The sequence below is a fragment of the Squalius cephalus genome (assembly GCF_949319135.1).
Source record: "Squalius cephalus genome assembly, chromosome: 2".
NCBI lineage: Eukaryota > Metazoa > Chordata > Actinopteri > Cypriniformes > Leuciscidae > Squalius > Squalius cephalus.
The window spans coordinates 6845037-6870856 of NC_137123.1; the positions used below are offsets into that span (position 1 = coordinate 6845037).

At 39.7% G+C, this 25820-nt stretch overlaps 2 protein-coding genes across 4 annotated transcripts; both read right to left on the minus strand.

The window, feature by feature from the left end:
• Window positions 1-1351: 1351 nt before the first annotated feature.
• On the minus strand, window positions 1352-6268 carry LOC307153602 (polymeric immunoglobulin receptor). Of its 2 annotated transcripts, XM_079863171.1 has the most exons (7): window positions 6124-6245; window positions 5305-5625; window positions 4858-5181; window positions 4054-4071; window positions 2623-2721; window positions 2478-2521; window positions 1892-2316 (listed from the first exon to the last, which is right to left on the minus strand). In XM_079863171.1, the coding sequence occupies exons 1-7, from the start codon at window positions 6212-6214 to the stop codon at window positions 2173-2175; spliced, it is 1041 nt and encodes a 346-aa protein (XP_079719297.1). In that variant the 5' UTR covers window positions 6215-6245; the 3' UTR covers window positions 1892-2172. The 2 variants fall into 2 exon arrangements, 1 of the variants encoding a protein (XP_079719297.1); XR_013820178.1 differs by lacking the exon at window positions 4054-4071 and having other exon boundaries at window positions 1352-2316; window positions 4844-5181; window positions 6124-6268.
• A 5023-nt stretch (window positions 6269-11291) lies between these two features.
• On the minus strand, window positions 11292-25818 carry LOC307154530 (polymeric immunoglobulin receptor-like). 2 transcript variants are annotated; one of them, XM_079864543.1, is made up of 7 exons: window positions 25685-25818; window positions 24845-25165; window positions 24398-24721; window positions 24260-24283; window positions 21387-21482; window positions 21163-21212; window positions 11292-11896 (listed from the first exon to the last, which is right to left on the minus strand). In XM_079864543.1, the coding sequence occupies exons 1-7, from the start codon at window positions 25773-25775 to the stop codon at window positions 11783-11785; spliced, it is 1020 nt and encodes a 339-aa protein (XP_079720669.1). In that variant the 5' UTR covers window positions 25776-25818; the 3' UTR covers window positions 11292-11782. The 2 variants fall into 2 exon arrangements, with proteins under 2 accessions (XP_079720669.1, XP_079720670.1); XM_079864544.1 differs by having other exon boundaries at window positions 24845-24942; window positions 25685-25811.
• Window positions 25819-25820: the final 2 nt, after the last annotated feature.

Genomic DNA, 25820 nt, shown 5'->3' on the forward strand with positions numbered 1-25820 from the left:
ATTTCAGTTTCTGCCTGTAGGTCGGTATAAGATGAACCAAACAGTGATCAGAGAGCCCCAAAGCTGCCCGTGGGACGGAGTGATACGCATTCTTTATCGTGGTGTAACAGTGGTCCAATATATTACTGTCTCTGGTAGGACATGTAACATGCTGTCTGTATTTTGGCAGTTCACGGGAGAGATTTGCTTTGTTAAAATCCCCAAGAATGATTAAAAGAGAGTCTGGGTACCTTTGTTCCATTTCAGCTATATGTTCAGCCAGCTGTTGTAGCGCCGCGCTCACACACGCGTCTGGGGGAATGTAAACATTCGCGAGAATGAATGAGGAAAACTCCCGCGGCGAGTAGAAAGGTTTACAGTTTATGAAATGCGCCTCTAAATTAGGAGAGCACATCTTCTTCAGTGTTGTTACATCTGAACACCAACTTTCGTTAATGTAGAAACACAATCCACCACCTCTCGTTTTCCCCGTTAGTTCCGCGATGCGATCCGCTCGGAACAGCTGGAAGCCCGGCAGATGTAGTGCGTTGTCCGGTATGGCTTCACTCAGCCAGGTTTCAGTGAAGCACAGAGCAGCGGAGTTTAAAAAATCCTTGTTAGTGCGGGTGAGGAGAAGAAGTTCGTCCATTTTGTTAGGAAGAGATCGGAGATTCGCAAGATGAATACTGGGTAGTATTCATTCAATTCAACCAAATGTTAAAGAGTATTCATGGTGTTTCTTTCAACAAAAAAAGTTTTCATCTTTTGATTTTTTTTCATGTGTGGTGAAAGATTTGTATAAAATGTTTTTTTTTCGAGTTTTTGTTTTGTTCTCAAAAAGAGACTGTTTCATGCTTTTATGCAATGCCTCAGACTTAAACCTTTGTTTGTAATGGTGAAAGAATGGTGTAATAATTTTAATGAGTGTTTTTGTCCAGAAACCTTTATTTTTGGCTTGTTGTGAAAGCGTGTTATGCTTCAGTTGTTAAATTTTATTCTTGGGCAGGCTAAAATGGTGATCTACATGAGTAGAAAGATCAAAATAAAAGGAAAAAGAACCAAAAAGCGATGATGATGATGTTATTTTTTGTTTTTAAGTCTTTACTTAGAGCAATACTTTTGACTGATTTTTAGATTTAACAAAGCTATGTGTGATCTTGCTACTTTTGATTTGAAATTGTGTAGTTGTGATGTTTTGTGTACAATTGTGATGATGATTTTTTTTTTTTTAATTTAATTTTGTAAGTTTAAACAAATAACTAATTGTGAAGAGATTTTGTAAATAAAGGTGTTTTTTTTTCAAAATCTCTCTCTCTCCCTCTCTCTCTCACTCACTCACACTCACACTCACACACACACACACACACTAATTTGTTCCTCCTCTCTATGAAATACAGTGTCTGCAGCTCCCTCTATTGACATCTTTATTGAATAAGTTCAGTCCAACACTTAGGCTACATTTATTAATTTAGCAATTAGCAGACACCAACAAATGTATAGATCTTCAAAGAGATTTAGGACAGTTTAGAAAACATAAACATGTCAGAATAAGAATAACTATTTTTCATCAGTTCACCAACACTGATCATCATAACTAGAGACAACGTGCACCATTCAAAAGTAGTATTGTACTGGTTTAACCTGAATATTCGACCACTTGGTGTCAGTATGATCTAATAATGACAGTAGTGTCCATAATGAGAGGACGAGCATTTTCAATAAAATATTACTTCTATAAAAAATATTCAATTAAATATTATAACATTGTACTACCAAAAATGTATATTTATTCATTCAGTTGTTCTGGCAAATACGACTCTTGTGTCAAATATTGCCCTTTTGACCCTTGTTGTGTCAATTTGCATACTTTCTATTCACGTAGTGATTGTCAGAAATAAAACTTTAGGTTTCAAAATGAATCATTACTTTAAATAATCTTAATGCTGTGCTCTTTAAAGGCAATTAAGCCCACATTTGGTCTTAAATTGATTAATTTGAATCACATCATTCATATAAACATATAGACTTTTATGCCAACAGAGTTTATTTGACTGTAGCAGACGATTGGTGAATAAAACAAAAAGGATGGTTAAAAAATCCCAAATAATTGGAAAAATACAACATACAACATATCAAACTGCATACATGAGTCAAATTAATGAGGAAAGAATGGAGAGATTATGATGGGTGTCTTCAGGATTCAGTGTTTTGAGCCAGTTTGTAGAAATCACTGACAGGGGGGCTTGTGGGTAAATTTGTCGTGGCATAAACTGTGTTTAAACCAATGGACACCTGAGCAGAGTCCTGAATTGCTTCATAATAAGCAGAATTTACTTCCTGAAAGGGAAATGTTAATTATATTTTATAACATGATATGTAATTGGAAAATTTTAAAATTACTTTTGCACTTGTACACAATGGTTTTACATAGTTTTGGCAATAATGCATAGCAGAAATCTTGCGAACAGAGAAAGACTGTATGAAGAATGAAACATTACCTCATCGCCGTCTCTTGTGTTCCTCGGATCCGATGAGACTGAAGCTGTGGATGGACCAAATTATTACAGTAAACATTCAGAAGTTGAAACATTTCAGCATCACATTTGGTTTCAGTTCATAAAACCAGAGCATATGTGTTTGTACCTTCTGTCTTTTTCCATCTGCACTTGAACAACACCAAACTCAGTCCTACAGCTAACAACAGAATCAAACACGAACACATCGTACTGATGATGTAGAGATCTGAAAAACACACACATGACAGTAAAAACTGAGATTTGATGCTGCCTTCACATGCTGTCGGAAATCTCCCACTTCTCAAGTTGTGGCTTTTTTGTCAGAAAGATCACACTATAAAAATCAAATTAATTAATAATAAAAAAAAGCATTTAAACCGATTGCCTTTAAAAAACTGAATAAAGTGAAATAGGAATAATATGTTGTACTGATAAATGCTTAGCTAATATATTTAACTTTAGAAGTCAGAGTCACATTTTAAAAGCAAACTATTTATTACTTCCTTCCAATTAATATAAATGAAGTGCCCAACCAACAGGAACACTGAAACATTTTAGGAAAATCAATATTAATTTATGAAGTCAGCTTATGAGATGTTCTTTAAAATTGTATTGTTGTATTGACAATTCAACATTGAAGATGAATTTGGGAAATCGGTGAATGCAAAAATAACTGCAGAAGTGGAGGAAATGAGTGAAAAGTCTGCATCAAAAACTTTTTTTTTCCTTCACAAATTGGCACTCAAACCAATCAGTTAATCTTAACTCGGGTTTTCTGAGTAAAAAAAAAAAAAAAGAAGCATAGTATGTGAATAGTACAGTTTACTGGATTTCAACAATTAAGTTAAGACATTAAATAAAGTTAACTAAAAAAGTGTTAGTTAGAATCACTGTTGGATTTTACAGTGTAGGAATCATGGAGGACATCAGGTTTATTCTTGCCTATTAATTGGCAAAATCTTAAAACCAAAATGATATTTAGCATCCTCTTCATTGACATCCATATAAACAATCACTACGCTATCAATAGTCAGCAGACAATTCTGGAATTTCGGTCAAATACAGGCTATTTTCGCTGTGTATAAAACATACAATATGCTTCAAAAGATTATTCACGTATGTAAATATACACTTTTTTAACGAGAAGGAAAGGCAATGTGGGGGTTGTGGAAAAAACTAATAAAGAATACCATTTACAGCAGCTATCGATCTCCCCTCGTCATGTTTAAAGTTTATGGTCGCCCATCTCGGCGATTTATAAAAATAGCATTACTATAATTCAGATAGTGAATTACAGCAGCATGAGATACAAGAGAAAGTAGGTTGAGATGGGAAATGCAGGCTGATATACAGCAATTTCATGGAGGATGGTGAATGTTGGGAAAATATCCTCGCACTGACCAATCAAAATCAAACTCAGAGGAGGCAGGCATGGCCTCCAAAAAATACTATAGAATGGTAAAGCACCACATCACTTCGCTGTTCTAAACTGTCATTAATCCAAATGCAGAATAATTCTGTGATATTCTGAGGTGTATATGTGTGTTAAATAACTCACCAATCTGGACTGAAGCATCTGTTCTTGATTTTCCATTGTCGCCCACATACAGACGATAGGTCAGACATGAAAATTACACTGTTTAATTGATATTACATGTACATTTAAAGGAACACTCCACCGTTTTTTCATATTAAACTATGTTATTCCCTTAACTAAGACGAGTTGATAGCACAGCTTAGCCCAGTTCATTCATTAGGAACCAAACAGAGATGAAGTTAGAAGCGACCAAACACCTCCACGTTTTCCCTATTTAAATACAGTTACACGACCAAGTATGGTGACACAAAACATGGCGGGTAAAAAGGATAACCATAATGTATGGCGGAATAGCACTTGGGAGCACTTCGACTCGGCGCAGTAAAAAGTCACGTTTTTTCTAATGACAGAAGTGAGAGGGAGAGGATTTTTCAGGAGTGATGATATTACTGCGCCGAGTCGAAGTGCTTCCAAGTGCTATTCTGCCATACATTATAGTTATCCTTTTTACCCGCTTAGAAAAGCGCCACGTTTTATTTTGTGTCACCATAATTGGTCGTGTAACTACTCGTGTAACTGCATTTAAATAGGGAAAATGTGGAGGTGTTTGGTCGCTTCTAACTTCATCTCTGTTTGGATCCTAATGAATGAACTGGGCTAAGCTAAGCTATCAAAGTGTCGCCGCGCGCCAGAGCGATTGAGTGCACGCACTGAGACGAGAGAGGTATGTATCAACTCGTCTTAGTTAAGGGAATAACATAGTTTAATATGAAAAAACTGTGGGGTGTTCCTTTAATGTGTAATTTGTTACTAATTGTTGCTCACCTGAAACATGAAGCTGAATCTCTGTGAGAAGGGGAGTGTAGATAGGATTGTTGATGTATATCCCACAGAAATACACCCCGGCATCACCTCTTCCCACACCAGCAATAGTCACAGTGAAAACGTGTTCCTGTTCGTTTACATTCAGAGAAAACCTACCATTGGTGGACGAACTTCCAAATGCAGTAATAATAGACTCTAATGATCCATTCTGCACTTTGTACAATAGCTTGGGATGATTTTTATATTTTTCTGGATATTTGCAGTGAATGACAGCAGTTCCTCCTAAATAAGCAGTCTGTTCCTCTGATCTCCCACAACACGACTCTGAAAACAAGTGTAACAAATCCTGTTACTGTAAAATTAAGTCTCAGGAACAAACATAAGATGTTAAACCTGAAGCCCTGACAGAGGAGATGAGTAACGTGATAAATAAATATTAATTCTTACCTTGTTTCACACTGAAATCCACCTTCTGAATGGTTTCACTGCCGGCTTGACATCTGTACGTCCCGCTGTCGGTTACGGTCAGGTTTCTAATGAGCACACTGATCATGAAAAGAGATTTATCCTCAATCATAGAGAATCTCTCTTCTGGGATCCATAAATCACTCTTTACTTCTGTCATGGTTGTACATTCACTGCCAGACACTTTGCAAAAGCTTTTTGCACTTTGTTTTGTTTTCTCATTTTTAGTTAAATATACACAATTGATGATCATACTTCCTCCTGTGATGCCAGTCACGCCGTCAGCAGCATCACCCATGTGACCTGTCAATCATATTCAGTTCCTCTTTTAAGAGCCTTACAATCTCAAACTAACAAAAATGTAAAACACATAATAACACAATGCTTGATAAGATCAGAAGTGAAGTCAGAATTGAGAAGGGAAACCACTGAATAAGTTTTGAGGATGATTTATTTATGCCACACGGTGGAAGTCCCACAATAAATGTGCAATAAAAATAAAAATAAAAATATATTTTTTAAAAACTTTACAATATTTCACCAAGATCAGCTATAGGACATAATACACTACAACACTCCGGGATAGCAAACACACAAAACACAATAGACTGAAACGCTACACAGATCTGTGTAAACATGACAGACCATGTTAACATGGCATCAGTGTATGTGCGTGTGTGATATGTGTGTGTGTGCTCAGTTCATGTGTAGTCACAGGCTTACACGTGACAATACTCATGATTTAATATCAGGTGAGTAAATAGTTACAGGCTGAGATACTGTAATTAAAAAACGTCTGACCTTTAATCAGGCAGAGAGTGAAGAAGAGGAAGAAGAGGAAGGTCTTCATAATCATGAATGATACAACTGTGAATCCGCTTGTATTGTTCATCAGTCAGAGACACTGCAAGTTCTTCCTCTATGTCTGATTGTGTTTTTATCTTGTGCTCTTAAAGAGTTTTTTATAAAACAAACAGCTCCACCTCTTCCTTCTCCTTCTTGCTAAACTCTTCTGACTCACTGTGATGAAACACGTCCTGCTGTCACTGACACACAGACACTTAAACCAAAGACCATCTTTCTGTTCTTTTGTCCAGTTAGTCACTGTTAAAGATTCATTACAGTAACCAGCTGGCAACAGTGCTGCCAGTATTGTAAAAAAGCATGGTAAGGTCTAACAGTGTAGAGACTTATTGCAGATGAGCAAACACTCTAAAAAATACATCTTGCAGATGTAAATGGAGACATCATATAGATGTCTCCGAGATGTACTTGTGCTATCAGGGTACTGACGCGGTCTGGAACTGCATTAAAAATAAAGTTCATCCACTCTTTCCTAATGTTAGGATCAGAAGGAAGGCAACTAAATTAAAACTCGAGTTAACTCATTTCATTTGCAGAAATCGACTACCTTAAATTGGACATCTGCAATTTAAAGTCAGCATGAAACGGAAGTTGAGATTGTAATTTTTTCCTTGTTGTGACGTATATCCGAGTGAAACGGCTTCTGAAATTAGAAAAAAATGTAGGGCGGGGCTTGATTTCGTCCTTCGGGAATTGATTGGATCGTTGGAGGTTGGGCGTTGCAAACAAAATGGAGGCAGATTTGAATGCCAGTTTACATTCAGTTGTAAACATTCCCCACTGTTACCCTCCCATGAAGGATTTTTTATTGAGGAGCCCGGCGACGAGAACGAGGACGAGCAGCTAAATTTTCAGGCAGGAATCAGCCCATATTTATATGAGCCTCCCGCGAACCAAGATGAGCGGTGCAGAAACGAGACAGACACCGATAGCCGCACCCCTCATCGGCTCTGGCCGCACCCTTTCGCCATGGCACGTGACCGAAAGAGAAGAGAGGTCGTTTCGAGGGGGGAGGGAAGGGTAATGTATTTGATTAAAGATTATAAGGGTACATGAATTTTAAAAAAATAATGAAGTGCACAGATAAATCATTTATAATAAACACTACAATATTACATATAAAAAGATTTGTCAAATTTGATTTCATGCCGACTTTAAACTCATATTTGATATGTGCTTATATTGTGAGCATATTATCTCTCTGAACTTATTTCATTTGAGTCCAATGAAAAATATCTTAAATAATGAGATTTCCACTGGACCAGCAACTACACAGTCACCGCCTGTTAAATAAAGCAACATGCAGCAAATCATCAATGTTTGTAGATCTTCTCCTGGACTGAAGCACAGGCTCTACTCTTCTGCACAATGGTGACCCAAAAAAATACATTTTACAGTAAAACTACTGGCAACAGTGTATATTATTATTTATTTATTTGTATAGTGTATATAACCCGATTCTGTGCAAGTATCTTTAAATGATAATGAGCAACTGCTCACTATCCATTAAAAATACAAAAGGCTTGAATATTGAGAGTGTTTAGGCTTTTTGAGGATTAAAAAAAATGGAAAAGGAGTGAACTTTCATTGTATGGTGGTTGTGTCCACACACTGCAAAGATGTATTAATATGAAAACACCATATTAAAGTGGAGTTAGCATCCGATGACCCCTTTAACAAGCAGAAGTTAGTGCGCGTGCACATGAAGGGGGGTGTGGGGGGTGGAGGAGAGAGAAGCATGAAGAGGGAACTTAGCTAGAGGAGAGATGTCCTAGACAACAACAAGGACTAATGTTAAAAATGTATATTCTTGAGAATTTTGATATGGCCGACACACGACCAAAAAGAGACAACGTTCCGATGAACAAATAACAAAGAATAGGGAAAAGGAGAAGGAACGCGCAAGTCCCGAATTTACATTGGAAAAGCCTTCGAAAGGTAGCGAGAACTCCACCGGCAGAAGGGCTTCCCATCCCACATTTAGGTGGCTCTGTTTTTGCTGGACAGGTGGGCAAATCCAGCCTGGCATTCATGACTGTTTCTGGAAGCATGGAAGGGAGGGGGAGGGGGAGGGGACAAGATGAGAAGGAGAGAGGGTCGAGCTAGCCTCCGTTTTGTTTGACAATACTTTGAACGTCAACAAGAAGTGACGTCACCCAGCATTGCTTAGAGCACCTTTAACATCAGTTTTTTCTCTTGCTGCTTTAACTGTGTTTTTGCAATCCACATTTGCCACACATACACACATTCACACACTCCAACGAGTTCCAACAGCAATTATTTATAATGAAGGATTTTTTTTAAACACATCTATCAGGGTATTGTAAATTACCTCTTTAGTTGTGATGTTCTATCCAGCCCACTAGGGGGACTCGAGGAGTACAGAATGCTAAAGTTACAAGCAAATAACGGGTTCCTTATGTAAACAAGATGAAGACAGTATTGTTGTTCCATGCGGCTCTTCAATAAACATAATAGAGACGATTAATGCCTCCTTGCAAATGCATATAAGACAACATCATACAGGAAAAAAAAAAAAAAAAACAGAGCAACGGTGTCATTTAGACACACACAGATATATGTATAAAAAAATCAGCACATGAATCTCAACAATGGTGTCACAGGTTAACTTGTTCTCTTTAGAAACTTAGACTTACAAACATACAACCATATCACTTGTACTGTGCATTGCCAGCAAACAACTAACATCTGTGTACACATCAGGAAGGTGTTATGGAGTTTTTGTTTATTTAGTCTAAAGTTTGTTACTGCTACATATTATTATACTTTTCAACTCTATTTATTTTCTTAAAATTCATCATTATTTTCATAAGTTTGTCATTATTAATGTGATATTTACCATTTATTTTTCTGCACATTTTCCACAAACCTTATTGCAGTCTTGCCGGTTCACACTCTGTATAACCAAACCCATTACATCTAGGTTAAAGTCATAGACAGTAAAAGAAATGGACACAGCGACCCCATTGGATTCAACGGAGACAAAGTGAAGTCAATTAGAAACTCTTACTTCCTGGGGGTCGAGCGACTGCGCAGACTCAAACTGAGCTTGACGACGTAGATGTGACGTGAACAACCCGTCTGTTTTCTAGTAGCTGTGCCAAAAGAAATCTGAATCATTCCCTTCTGAAACTTGCAGAGACGGAGAGTGTGAGTAGGAGGTGTCCATGAGCAGGAGCAGGAGCAACTTTTGCTAAGTATTCTGATTAATTATATTGTCATTTTGCCTCCACGCCTCCCGATTGCCCGCGAGCTTCTCCTCCTGTCCATACGGTAATCTCTCTACTGTGCGACAGAGAGTCGCGGGTTATGACGCAATCGTTAGCCTATTTTTACAAAAATTGCTTCTACGGGACCATATAACGTAAGATACAAGGTAATGGAGCCTTTTATACATTTTCGTGTTTCTTTAGAAATAAACAATGGACAAATGGAGTCTTTAAACGCCTCAGATGTAAAGTTATTCGCTGTCAAAGTGACGCCAAAATGAATGGGAGTCAATGGGATGCTAACAGCAGGTGGGGGTCCGCTAGCCAATGGCGGCGCCCGGGGAAACTTCAAAATAATAGAAAACCCTGCCCCCCTGGTTAAAGTGCTTTTTAAAGCAACAGTCATATCACTTCCTGTGGAAGCTACCATTTTGGTGTGATGTCAGAGGGGGAGAATTTAGGAACATTCAATTTGTTGTTAAACTATTTTCCTGTTAATGGTTGATGTACTAGCTGTTTGGAAGTTTAAGTCTGGTTGTGTTGGGGTTTTATAGTATTTAATTTGATTGTTACAAACTTTTTAGTTTGTTCCTGCTGTAGGTGGGGCTTCAGTCTATAGGCTTGCTGGCTGAAAGGATTTCAGTTCTGTGGACTCAGTAGGGATGGACAAATGAAGCCTCATGAAGCACTGATGCTTTCCCCTGATTGTTCAGGGAATAGATTTAAATCTTCGAGAGTGTTGAGCACAGCGGCATCTGGTGTTAAGCAAACAATAAAGCAGCCAAAACTCTGTGAAAGCAGCAGGACGAAGCAGCCACCACGCGGTCCCTAGTTAGTTTCATGTTACATGCACAAATAAAAGCCTAACATTGTGTGTATGTGTTACATTTCTCTCTGTGATAAATTAATTCAACCATTAAACTGTGGCATTTAATGCCAGTATGAATTTCAATATGATGAAATAGAAGAATAATGTACACATATATGAATTGCACATGGCAAATATTTTATTTTCCTTAAATAATTTGTATTCTTCATATTTATTGTGACTGGGTATTTAAAAATGTAATTAAATAAGTGTGAATGAAAACTTAATTGTAAAGTAAGATCTGGTGGTTCGAACATTCTGACATGCAAAATGAACCGTGCACGTGATTGGACAGAAAGTGAGGCTTTGTTTGTCATTGGTCATGTGATTTCTATCTATCTATCGATCTATCGATCTATCTATCTATCTATCTATCAGCTTGCAGGATTATATATATTTATCAAGAGAACACATTTCAAGAGTACTGCATTTCTAGTGCTAAGCCGGTCGGCAAGGCTGCCAAGGCACACATAGATAGTAAAACATGCGATCCCATGAAGAAGAAAAGAAACAGTACGTCTTGGTGATAGATCTGCTTGTTTTTGGGGGGGTTTGTTTCTATCCCTTCCTGTCAATGGCATCATTGTCATTGCTGATGCTGCGCTTGTTTTCTCACTCGACAGCACATGTACTTATATTGTCTGTTTCTTTCATTACCCTGTGCAACTGTGTAGGGGGAAACTTTGCTTTACAGTGTATAGCAATAGTCTTCTTTCCAGCTGTTGCACAACAGCGTTATTGGTATTGGGTGTACAACCTGTAAATGATCTGTTTGTGTTTGTGTTGCTTTGTTGGGTGGTTAATTGATGTATGTGACGTGCAGCAGCAGCAGCGTAGCAGATCTATTCCCCCAAGACCAAATACATTAACATTACCATATCCATTACCATGCCAATCTCTATTAGCATACCAATCTCCCGAGAGTTGTCATGACACAATGGCAGTTAAATTAAATGGCAGCTGAGTGAATTAATGCAGTCAGTTTCTACAAATGAAATGAGTTAACTCGAGTTTTAAATTAGTGCATTTATTTTTACACACTGTAAAATACGGTAAAGAACTTTAAGATTAACTGAATTACTGGCAACTTTTTACCAATATGTTAACGTAAATTTTCAGGACAATTTTTTACAATGTATGCTTCACTTGCAATCCAGTATAACATCTAATCTGTCCATTAAACTACAGAATATAAGTATCTCATTAAACATTTAGCTTTAAAAATGAATACATTTAATATATTTCTGATCCATAGTTCTGTATGTCAGCTGTAAACATATCAAGACCAAATATAACACTGCTGAAGTACTGATAATCACAATACAAAAAGACCAAATAATCAAGTCATGAAGATGAATCCAGTCTTGTGAATAGAAAAAACAAAACGAGATTGGTGAGGAATCATTTTCAGTAAAACAATGTAAATTATGAGAAGGATGAAGATTTCTCTTGGCTTTTAATATGCTTATGAACGTTTATTATATATTAGGCTGATTAGTTAAAATGAAGTCATTTGTGTTGTGGTGTTGGTTGAGGAAACACAGCTGATGTAAATCACTGTTGTTTCTGTGTCCTTGTCCTCTGGATTACAGTGACGTCCAGTGTCTTTGATCTACAGTCGCAGGAAACTTCAGTTAGTTAACAGACCCCTCAAAGATCTCAATCTGTTTTTCAGGTTTACAGAGTTTAACACAAGATTATGATCATTCACACACCAGCTGCTGGAGATTCAATATCATTACAGAGTCGAGCAAGAAATAAAAATCCTCAAATAGTTTGTGCTGACTCACCTGTTCATAAATCACTGGATTAAACACTACAGTGGTGGACGACTGATTCAACTGTTCATAAATCACTGGATTAAACACTACAGTGGTGGACGACTGACTCGCCTGTTCATAAATCACTGGATTAAACACTACAGTGGTGGACGACTGACTCGCCTGTTCATAAATCACTGGATTAAACACTACAGTGGTGGACGACTGATTCAACTGTTCATAAATCACTGGATTAAACACTACAGTGGTGGACGACTGATTCACCTGTTCATAAATCACTGGATTAAACACTACAGTGGTGGACGACTGACTCGCCTGTTCATAAATCACTGGATTAAACACTACAGTGGTGGACGACTGACTCGCCTGTTCATAAATCACTGGATTAAACACTACAGTGGTGGACGACTGACTCGCCTGTTCATAAATCACTGGATTAAACACTACAGTGGTGGACGACTGACTCGCCTGTTCATAAATCACTGGATTAAACACTACAGTGGTGGACGACTGACTCGCCTGTTCATAAATCACTGGATTAAACACTACAGTGGTGGACGACTGACTCACCTGTTCATAAATCACTGGATTAAACACTACAGTGGTGGACGACTGACTCAACTGTTCATAAATCACTGGATTAAACACTACAGTGGTGGACGACTGATTCAACTGTTCATAAATCACTGGATTAAACACTACAGTGGTGGACGACTGATTCACCTGTTCATAAATCACTGGATTAAACACTACAGTGGTGGACGACTGACTCACCTGTTCATAAATCACTGGATTAAACACTACAGTGGTGGACGACTGATTCAACTGTTCATAAATCACTGGATTAAACACTACAGTGGTGGACGACTGACTCACCTGTTCATAAATCACTGGATTAAACACTACAGTGGTGGACGACTGATTCAACTGTTCATAAATCACTGGATTAAACACTACAGTGGTGGACGACTGACTCACCTGTTCATAAATCACTGGATTAAACACTACAGTGGTGGACGACTGACTCACCTGTTCATAAATCACTGGATTAAACACTACAGTGGTGGACGACTGACTCGCCTGTTCATAAATCACTGGATTAAACACTACAGTGGTGGACGACTGACTCACCTGTTCATAAATCACTGGATTAAACACTACAGTGGTGGACGACTGACTCACCTGTTCATAAATCACTGGATTAAACACTACAGTGGTGGACGACTGACTCGCCTGTTCATAAATCACTGGATTAAACACTACAGTGGTGGACGACTGACTCAACTGTTCATAAATCACTGGATTAAACACTACAGTGGTGGACGACTGACTCACCTGTTCATAAATCACTGGATTAAACACTACAGTGGTGGACGACTGACTCACCTGTTCATAAATCACTGGATTAAACACTACAGTGGTGGACGACTGACTCACCTGTTCATAAATCACTGGATTAAACACTACAGTGGTGGACGACTGACTCGCCTGTTCATAAATCACTGGATTAAACACTACAGTGGTGGACGACTGACTCACCTGTTCATAAATCACTGGATTAAACACTACAGTGGTGGACGACTGACTCGCCTGTTCATAAATCACTGGATTAAACACTACAGTGGTGGACGACTGATTCAACTGTTCATAAATCACTGGATTAAACACTACAGTGGTGGACGACTGACTCACCTGTTCATAAATCACTGGATTAAACACTACAGTGGTGGACGACTGACTCGCCTGTTCATAAATCACTGGATTAAACACTACAGTGGTGGACGACTGACTCACCTGTTCATAAATCACTGGATTAAACACTACAGTGGTGGACGACTGACTCACCTGTTCATAAATCACTGGATTAAACACTACAGTGGTGGACGACTGACTCACCTGTTCATAAATCACTGGATTAAACACTACAGTGGTGGACGACTGACTCGCCTGTTCATAAATCACTGGATTAAACACTACAGTGGTGGACGACTGACTCACCTGTTCATAAATCACTGGATTAAACACTACAGTGGTGGACGACTGACTCGCCTGTTCATAAATCACTGGATTAAACACTACAGTGGTGGACGACTGATTCAACTGTTCATAAATCACTGGATTAAACACTACAGTGGTGGACGACTGACTCACCTGTTCATAAATCACTGGATTAAACACTACAGTGGTGGACGACTGACTCGCCTGTTCATAAATCACTGGATTAAACACTACAGTGGTGGACGACTGACTCGCCTGTTCATAAATCACTGGATTAAACACTACAGTGGTGGACGACTGATTCAACTGTTCATAAATCACTGGATTAAACACTACAGTGGTGGACGACTGATTCAACTGTTCATAAATCACTGGATTAAACACTACAGTGGTGGACGACTGACTAACCTGTTCATAAATCACTGGATTAAACACTACAGTGGTGGACGACTGACTCACCTGTTCATAAATCACTGGATTAAACACTACAGTGGTGGACGACTGATTCACCTGTTCATAAATCACTGGATTAAACACTACAGTGGTGGACGACTGATTCAACTGTTCATAAATCACTGGATTAAACACTACAGTGGTGGACGACTGACTCACCTGTTCATAAATCACTGGATTAAACACTACAGTGGTGGACGACTGATTCAACTGTTCATAAATCACTGGATTAAACACTACAGTGGTGGACGACTGACTCACCTGTTCATACAGTAAATCACTGGATTAAACACTACAGTGGTGGACGACTGACTCGCCTGTTCATAAATCACTGGATTAAACACTACAGTGGTGGACGACTGACTCACCTGTTCATAAATCACTGGATTAAACACTACAGTGGTGGACGACTGACTCGCCTGTTCATAAATCACTGGATTAAACACTACAGTGGTGGACGACTGATTCAACTGTTCATAAATCACTGGATTAAACACTACAGTGGTGGACGACTGACTCACCTGTTCATAAATCACTGGATTAAACACTACAGTGGTGGACGACTGACTCGCCTGTTCATAAATCACTGGATTAAACACTACAGTGGTGGACGACTGACTCACCTGTTCATAAATCACTGGATTAAACACTACAGTGGTGGACGACTGACTCACCTGTTCATAAATCACTGGATTAAACACTACAGTGGTGGACGACTGACTCGCCTGTTCATAAATCACTGGATTAAACACTACAGTGGTGGACGACTGACTCGCCTGTTCATAAATCACTGGATTAAACACTACAGTGGTGGACGACTGATTCAACTGTTCATAAATCACTGGATTAAACACTACAGTGGTGGACGACTGACTCACCTGTTCATAAATCACTGGATTAAACACTACAGTGGTGGACGACTGATTCACCTGTTCATAAATCACTGGATTAAACACTACAGTGGTGGACGACTGATTCAACTGTTCATAAATCACTGGATTAAACACTACAGTGGTGGACGACTGACTCAACTGTTCATAAATCACTGGATTAAACACTACAGTGGTGGACGACTGACTCGCCTGTTCATAAATCACTGGATTAAACACTACAGTGGTGGACGACTGACTCACCTGTTCATAAAACACTGGATTAAACACTACAGTGGTGGACGACTGACTCACCTGTTCATAAATCACTGGATTAAACACTACAGTGGTGGACGACTGACTCACCTGTTCATAAATCACTGGATTAAACACTACAGTGGTGGACGACTGATTCAACTGTTCATAAATCACTGGATTAAACACTACAGTGGTGGACGACTGACTCACCTGTTCATACAGTAAATCACTGGATTAAACACTACAGTGGTGGACGACTGACTCGCCTGTTCATAAATCACTGGATTAAACACTACAGTGGTGGACGACTGATTCAACTGTTCATAAATCACTGGATTAAACACTACAGTGGTGGACGACTGATTCAACTGTTCATAAATCACTGGATTAAACACTACAGTGGTGGACGACTGACTCACCTGTTCATAAATCACTGGATTAAACACTACAGTGGTGGACGACTGATTCAACTGTTCATAAATCACTGGATTAAACACTACAGTGGTGGACGACTGATTCAACTGTTCATAAATCACTGGATTAAACACTACAGTGGTGGACGACTGACTCACCTGTTCATAAATCACTGGATTAAACACTACAGTGGTGGACGACTGACTCGCCTGTTCATAAATCACTGGATTAAACACTACAGTGGTGGACGACTGATTCAACTGTTCATAAATCACTGGATTAAACACTACAGTGGTGGACGACTGACTCAACTGTTCATAAATCACTGGATTAAACACTACAGTGGTGGACGACTGATTCAACTGTTCATAAATCACTGGATTAAACACTACAGTGGTGGACGACTGACTCACCTGTTCATAAATCACTGGATTAAACACTACAGTGGTGGACGACTGACTCGCCTGTTCATAAATCACTGGATTAAACACTACAGTGGTGGACGACTGACTCACCTGTTCATAAATCACTGGATTAAACACTACAGTGGTGGACGACTGACTCACCTGTTCATAAATCACTGGATTAAACACTACAGTGGTGGACGACTGACTCACCTGTTCATAAATCACTGGATTAAACACTACAGTGGTGGACGACTGACTCACCTGTTCATAAATCACTGGATTAAACACTACAGTGGTGGACGACTGACTCACCTGTTCATAAATCACTGGATTAAACACTACAGTGGTGGACGACTGATTCAACTGTTCATAAATCACTGGATTAAACACTACAGTGGTGGACGACTGACTCACCTGTTCATAAATCACTGGATTAAACACTACAGTGGTGGACGACTGACTCACCTGTTCATAAATCACTGGATTAAACACTACAGTGGTGGACGACTGACTCACCTGTTCATAAATCACTGGATTAAACACTACAGTGGTGGACGACTGACTCACCTGTTCATAAATCACTGGATTAAACACTACAGTGGTGGACGACTGACTCACCTGTTCATAAATCACTGGATTAAACACTACAGTGGTGGACGACTGACTCACCTGTTCATAAATCACTGGATTAAACACTACAGTGGTGGACGACTGACTCGCCTGTTCATAAATCACTGGATTAAACACTACAGTGGTGGACGACTGACTCACCTGTTCATAAATCACTGGATTAAACACTACAGTGGTGGACGACTGACTCGCCTGTTCATAAATCACTGGATTAAACACTACAGTGGTGGACGACTGACTCACCTGTTCATAAATCACTGGATTAAACACTACAGTGGTGGACGACTGACTCACCTGTTCATAAATCACTGGATTAAACACTACAGTGGTGGACGACTGACTCACCTGTTCATAAATCACTGGATTAAACACTACAGTGGTGGACGACTGACTCACCTGTTCATAAATCACTGGATTAAACACTACAGTGGTGGACGACTGACTCGCCTGTTCATAAATCACTGGATTAAACACTACAGTGGTGGACGACTGACTCACCTGTTCATAAATCACTGGATTAAACACTACAGTGGTGGACGACTGACTCAACTGTTCATAAATCACTGGATTAAACACTACAGTGGTGGACGACTGACTCACCTGTTCATAAATCACTGGATTAAACACTACAGTGGTGGACGACTGACTCACCTGTTCATAAATCACTGGATTAAACACTACAGTGGTGGACGACTGACTCACCTGTTCATAAATCACTGGATTAAACACTACAGTGGTGGACGACTGATTCAACTGTTCATAAATCACTGGATTAAACACTACAGTGGTGGACGACTGACTCGCCTGTTCATAAATCACTGGATTAAACACTACAGTGGTGGACGACTGACTCAACTGTTCATAAATCACTGGATTAAACACTACAGTGGTGGACGACTGACTCGCCTGTTCATAAATCACTGGATTAAACACTACAGTGGTGGACGACTGATTCAACTGTTCATAAATCACTGGATTAAACACTACAGTGGTGGACGACTGACTCGCCTGTTCATAAATCACTGGATTAAACACTACAGTGGTGGACGACTGATTCACCTGTTCATAAATCACTGGATTAAACACTACAGTGGTGGACGACTGACTCACCTGTTCATAAATCACTGGATTAAACACTACAGTGGTGGACGACTGACTCACCTGTTCATAAATCACTGGATTAAACACTACAGTGGTGGACGACTGATTCAACTGTTCATAAATCACTGGATTAAACACTACAGTGGTGGACGACTGACTCACCTGTTCATAAATCACTGGATTAAACACTACAGTGGTGGACGACTGACTCACCTGTTCATAAATCACTGGATTAAACACTACAGTGGTGGACGACTGACTCACCTGTTCATAAATCACTGGATTAAACACTACAGTGGTGGACGACTGATTCACCTGTTCATAAATCACTGGATTAAACACTACAGTGGTGGACGACTGACTCACCTGTTCATAAATCACTGGATTAAACACTACAGTGGTGGACGACTGACTCACCTGTTCATAAATCACTGGATTAAACACTACAGTGGTGGACGACTGACTCACCTGTTCATAAATCACTGGATTAAACACTACAGTGGTGGACGACTGACTCACCTGTTCATAAATCACTGGATTAAACACTACAGTGGTGGACGACTGACTCACCTGTTCATAAATCACTGGATTAAACACTACAGTGGTGGACGACTGACTCACCTGTTCATAAATCACTGGATTAAACACTACAGTGGTGGACGACTGACTCACCTGTTCATAAATCACTGGATTAAACACTACAGTGGTGGACGACTGACTCACCTGTTCATAAATCACTGGATTAAACACTACAGTGGTGGACGACTGACTCAACTGTACATAAATCACTGGATTAAACCCTACAGTGGTGGACGACTGACTCACCTGTTCATAAATCACTGGATTAAACACTACAGTGGTGGACGACTGACTCACCTGTTCATAAATCACTGGATTAAACACTACAGTGGTGGACGACTGACTAACCTGTTCATAAATCACTGGATTAAACACTACAGTGGTGGACGACTGACTCGCCTGTTCATAAATCACTGGATTAAACACTACAGTGGTGGACGACTGACTCAACTGTTCATAAATCACTGGATTAAACACTACAGTGGTGGACGACTGACTCGCCTGTTCATAAATCACTGGATTAAACACTACAGTGGTGGACGACTGATTCAACTGTTCATAAATCACTGGATTAAACACTACAGTGGTGGACGACTGACTCACCTGTTCATAAATCACTGGATTAAACACTACAGTGGTGGACGACTGACTCACCTGTTCATAAATCACTGGATTAAACACTACAGTGGTGGACGACTGACTCACCTGTTCATAAATCACTGGATTAAACACTACAGTGGTGGACGACTGATTCACCTGTTCATAAATCACTGGATTAAACACTACAGTGGTGGACGACTGACTCAACTGTTCATAAATCACTGGATTAAACACTACAGTGGTGGACGACTGACTCACCTGTTCATAAATCACTGGATTAAACACTACAGTGGTGGACGACTGATTCAACTGTTCATAAATCACTGGATTAAACACTACAGTGGTGGACGACTGACTCAACTGTTCATAAATCACTGGATTAAACACTACAGTGGTGGACGACTGATTCAACTGTTCATAAATCACTGGATTAAACACTACAGTGGTGGACGACTGATTCAACTGTTCATAAATCACTGGATTAAACACTACAGTGGTGGACGACTGACTCACCTGTTCATAAATCACTGGATTAAACACTACAGTGGTGGACGACTGACTCAACTGTTCATAAATCACTGGATTAAACACTACAGTGGTGGACGACTGATTCAACTGTTCATAAATCACTGGATTAAACACTACAGTGGTGGACGACTGATTCAACTGTTCATAAATCACTGGATTAAACACTACAGTGGTGGACGACTGACTCACCTGTTCATAAATCACTGGATTAAACACTACAGTGGTGGACGACTGATTCAACTGTTCATAAATCACTGGATTAAACACTACAGTGGTGGACGACTGACTCACCTGTTCATAAATCACTGGATTAAACACTACAGTGGTGGACGACTGACTCGCCTGTTCATAAATCACTGGATTAAACACTACAGTGGTGGACGACTGATTCAACTGTTCATAAATCACTGGATTAAACACTACAGTGGTGGACGACTGACTCACCTGTTCATAAAACACTGGATTAAACACTACAGTGGTGGACGACTGACTCGCCTGTTCATAAATCACTGGATTAAACACTACAGTGGTGGACGACTGATTCACCTGTTCATAAATCACTGGATTAAACACTACAGCGGTGGACGACTGATTCAACTGTTCATAAATCACTGGATTAAACACTACAGTGGTGGACGACTGATTCAACTGTTCATAAAACACTGGATTAAACACTACAGTGGTGGACGACTGACTCACCTGTTCATAAATCACTGGATTAAACACTACAGTGGTGGACGACTGACTCAACTGTTCATAAATCACTGGATTAAACACTACAGTGGTGGACGACTGACTCGCCTGTTCATAAATCACTGGATTAAACACTACAGTGGTGGACGACTGACTCGCCTGTTCATAAATCACTGGATTAAACACTACAGTGGTGGACGACTGACTCACCTGTTCATAAATCACTGGATTAAACACTACAGTGGTGGACGACTGACTCACCTGTTCATAAATCACTGGATTAAACACTACAGTGGTGGACGACTGACTCACCTGTTCATAAATCACTGGATTAAACACTACAGTGGTGGACGACTGATTCAACTGTTCATAAATCACTGGATTAAACACTACAGTGGTGGACGACTGACTCGCCTGTTCATAAATCACTGGATTAAACACTACAGTGGTGGACGACTGACTCACCTGTTCATAAATCACTGGATTAAACACTACAGTGGTGGACGACTGACTCACCTGTTCATAAATCACTGGATTAAACACTACAGTGGTGGACGACTGACTCACCTGTTCATAAATCACTGGATTAAACACAACAGTGGTGGACGGCGACAGACCTGAGCAATAGATCAACATTACAGTCTTACTCAGATTACTGCTTCAAAACTCTTTATAATTTAATCCAGATAAAATCATCCCAAACCAAATTTTAAGGTTATTTTCAGTGTTTTGTTGTATGCTCAAAATGCAAAACATTAGAGAAAAGGACTGTGTTTAGTGTACAATATTACCTTTAGTCTTTTTCATTCGCACAGCCACTATAATCAGTGGAACTGCTATCAGGAGTAAAACTAAAGTCTCTGCAGTGACGATAATCAAAAATGAACCTGGAAAACACAAGAGAGAAACACTGTCTGGTAAAAGAAAGAGAATTTCCAAAAATTCAGAATAGAAACTGAATAATAAGAGGCATATGAAGATTACTTATAATTCATCTTACTATGACAACGACTTGTCAGAATTTTCACTTCCTGTTCAAATTGTCAGTATCTATGTTTCCATCAACCTTTTTGTGTGCACATTTTGGGATATCACATAAAAAACACTGGATGGAAATGCCAAGATGCACATAAATTGTTCAAATGTGCATAAAAAAACACAATTGAGGAGGATAGATTTTGTATCCGATTAAAAGACATGCATATAAACTGTATAAGATGGAAACACTTTTATCAAATAAATTCCTCGATGTGCATCAAAAACGACATGTGACTCGATGGGACGGCATAACTGGATTAACCAGCGGACCGATCTCGTTGCACAGCATCTGATATTTTGTTTTGCTCATTCTGCGTCTTGCTGGATGGAAACTGTGGTCATCCTGTGACCCCTGCAGCGCTACAGACCTGGCCCTGCATGCCACGAAGGCCACCGCCCAGGCCACTGAACAAGCCATGGCCAGCCTAGTGGTGCTGGGGCGCCACTTATGGCTTAATCTGACTGAAATCAAGGACGCAGACAGAGCTGTCTTCCTCGATTCTCCAGTCTCCACCACTGGCCTCTTTGAACTCACAGTAGACGGCTTCGCTGAGCGCTTCACGGTGGCACAGAAGTCTTCGCAGGCAATGCACCACTTACTGCCAAATCGCTCCAGCTCTGCAGCACAGAGTCGTCCGAGCCAAGCCAGCGCCTTGCGACCACTCAGCCACAGCCAGCGCGTGAGCATCGACAGCACCCTCACGAGTCTAAATGCTACCCTCCTAAGCATCAGGGACCCGAGCTTAAGATTTCCTGTGAAGTACGGCTGGTGCTTTTCTTTCTACTAGAGTTGCTGCATGCGGGACGCAACCCCTCCACGCGCAAAGTCTATGTGGCGGCCATAGCAGCGCACCACGCTCCTGTGACCGGCCAATTTTTGGGTAGAAGCAACCTGATTGTTCACTTCCTGAAAGGGGCAAGAAGGCTCAACCCGCCTCGTCCTCTTACCATACCCTCTTGGGACCTATCGATGTTCAAAGGGCCCCCGATCGAACTGCACTCCTGCTAGCATTAGCATCGGTCAAGCGAGTGGGTGATTTGCAAGCACTCTCCGGCAGCGCTTCCTGACTTGAGTTTGGGCCTATCGTCTCCAAAGTTGTTCTCAAGCCAAGGCACGGCTACTTAGCCAAGCTGCTCTCTACTCCGTTCAGAGCACAAGTTATTTCGGCACTTGGTGTTTTAAGCCCACAACAGCGCTTCCAGGCAGCGAGGGGATGGGTAGGTTTAAGTTTGAGGGTAGGGTTAGCTGCCTCTAAGGAGCCATTGGGGGCTTAAAACACCATCGAGCAGTTATTTCACTGTCTGCACTTCAACCCTTCAGAAGACGAGCGACAACTGCACTTACGCTGCCTCATGGAGGACAGCGAATGTTAGGAAAATATCCTCTCATGAGAGATGTCTGCTTGATACCTAGACTGTTAGATTCTGTACGAGCTGTGTATTTATTAATTAATTTTAAGCTAATTGCATTATGCTAATCTTTTATGTATTACACTCACCATTCAAATATTAAGCTTTTCTGAGCTCTTGCTGAACAATCTTACGTTCATGATGATAAAATTATCATCTGGGCATATTTTTCTCGTGTTTATTTCTGCTGTTTCAAATGTGCAAATTAAATACACATTTACAGCAATCAGAGAAAACTAATGTTAAAGAGTCAAGGGTCAAGAGCCCAAATAAAGCTGACACTAATCACGATTCTGGTGACTTTAAATCAGGGGTGGGGAACGTTGATCCTGGAGGGCCATTGTCCTGCAGAGTTTAGCTCCAACCCTAATCAAACACCTAATCAAACACACCTGAAGCTAATCAATGTCTTCAGGATTACTGAAGTTGCAGGCAGCCAAATGTTTTATTCAGGGTTGGAGCTAAACTCTGCAGGACAATGGCCCTCCAGGATCAACGTTCCCCACCCCTGCTTTAAATGAAACATTCAATGAATCATCAACACCAAAACCTGTTCATTCTCAATAAGAGCTTCTGTAGAGTCTGACAGAAATAAAGTTAATCTGGTTATTAATAACAAGTGAAAGCAGCATTTGAAAAAGACATTGAAAAAGAGGCATGATGTGATTGGCTGAAAAAAACAACCGTTATTCTTTAAGTTTTCATGAATTAAGATTTAATTTATTTATTTGAATATATTGCTTTATTTATTTTAGAGCATTTTATGGGATGCCATATAAAATATACCTATATTTTTTTTCATAAACACAAGCTCTCCTCCACCCAGTGCTATTCTATCCAGAGTTACATTTTAACACACATTGTGTGTTAAAAATATACACAACATGTGTCAAAATGCCATCAACACATCTTGTGTGTTGTTTTTTAACACATCTCTTTTTAGAGTGATCTGACAAATCAAAATCAGAGGTAAATCATCAGAGGAGACAGGCAGAGCCTCCTAAAAACACTATAAAATGAACGTATTTTAATCATTATTCAGACCATTATGATGATGATGATGACCAGCCACCACTGACCAGACTAGAATATTTCAAAGAGCTAGGGATGTTGTATTTGGTCAGCCAGCATCATCACATTATCTGCACATCACTTCCAATTTGCTGTTCTAAACTGTGATATTCTGAGGGACATATATGTATGTTAAAGTACTCACCAGACTGGACTGAAGCCATTTGTTCTTGATTTCCCATTGTCGCCCACATACAGAAAATAGGTCAGACATCAAAATGACACTGTTTAATTGACATTACATGTACATTTAATGTGTAATTTGTTGTTAATTGTTGCTCACCTGAAACATGAAGCTGAATCTCTGTGAGAAGGGGAATGTAGATAGGATTGTTGATGTATATCCCACAGAAATACACCCCGGCATCACGTCTTCTCACACCAGCAATAGTCACAGTGAAAACATGTTCCTGTTCAGTTACATTCAGAGAAAACCTCCCATCTATGGCCGAATTTCCAAATGCAGTAATAATAGACTCTAATGATCCATTCTGCACTTTGAACAATAGCTTGCCATGACTTTTATATTCTTCTGGATATTTGCAGTGAATGACAGCAGTTCCTCCTAAATAAGCAGTCTGTTCCTCTGATCTCCCACAACACGACTCTGAAAACAAGTGTAACAAATCCTGTTACTGTAAAATTAAGTCTCAGGAATAAACATAAGATGTTAAACCTGAAGCCCTGACTGAGGAATTGAGTAACATGGTAAATAAATATTAATTCTTACCTTGTTTCACATTGAAATCCACCATCTGAATGGTTTCACTGCCGGCTTGGCATCTGTACGTCCCGTTGTCGGTTACGGTCAGGTTTCTAATGAGCACACTGATCATGAAAAGAGATTTATCCTCAATCATAGAGAATCTCTCTTCTGGGATCCATAAATCACTCTTTACTTCTGTCATGGTTGTACATTCACTGCCAGACACTTTGCAAAAGCTTTTTGCACTTTGTTTTGTTTTCTCATTTTTAGTTAAATATACACAATTGATGATCATACTTCCTCCTGTGATGCCAGTCACGCCGTCAGCAGCATCACCCATGTGACCTGTCAATCATATTCAGTTCCTCTTTTAAGAGCCTTACAATCTTATACTAACAAAAATGTAAAAATTCACAAATAAAAACAGGGAAAACACATAATAACACAATGCTTGATAAGATTGCACTGGCAGATTTGACAAGGGAAACCGCTGGATAAGTTTTGAGGATGATATTTATTTATTTTTTTGACACACGGTGGAAGTCCCACAATAATTGTGCAATAAAAATAAAATGAACAAAACAAAAAACTGTACAATTTTTAAAACAAGATCAAAAAAGATCTGATCTGCGTATAGGCAAGCTCAAACCACATATTATAACCCACACTCACACAAATACTACACTGTGCTTCTTTTATAGGCTTGACTCCTCCCTCTGGATCATACCACTCTAAAGGCAAGGACACTTTACATAAATCACACATATATATGGTTCCACAGGCTTAGACGTGACAATACTCATGATTTAATATCAGGTGAGTAAATAGTTACAGGCTGAGATACTGTAATTAAAAACGTCTGACCTTTAATCAGGCAGATAGTGAAGAAGAGGAAGAAGAGGAAGGTCTCCATAATCACGAATGGTACAACTGTGAATGCGCTTGTATTGTTCATCAGTCAGAGACACTGCAAGTTGTCTCCGTTGCGTCTGATTTTGTG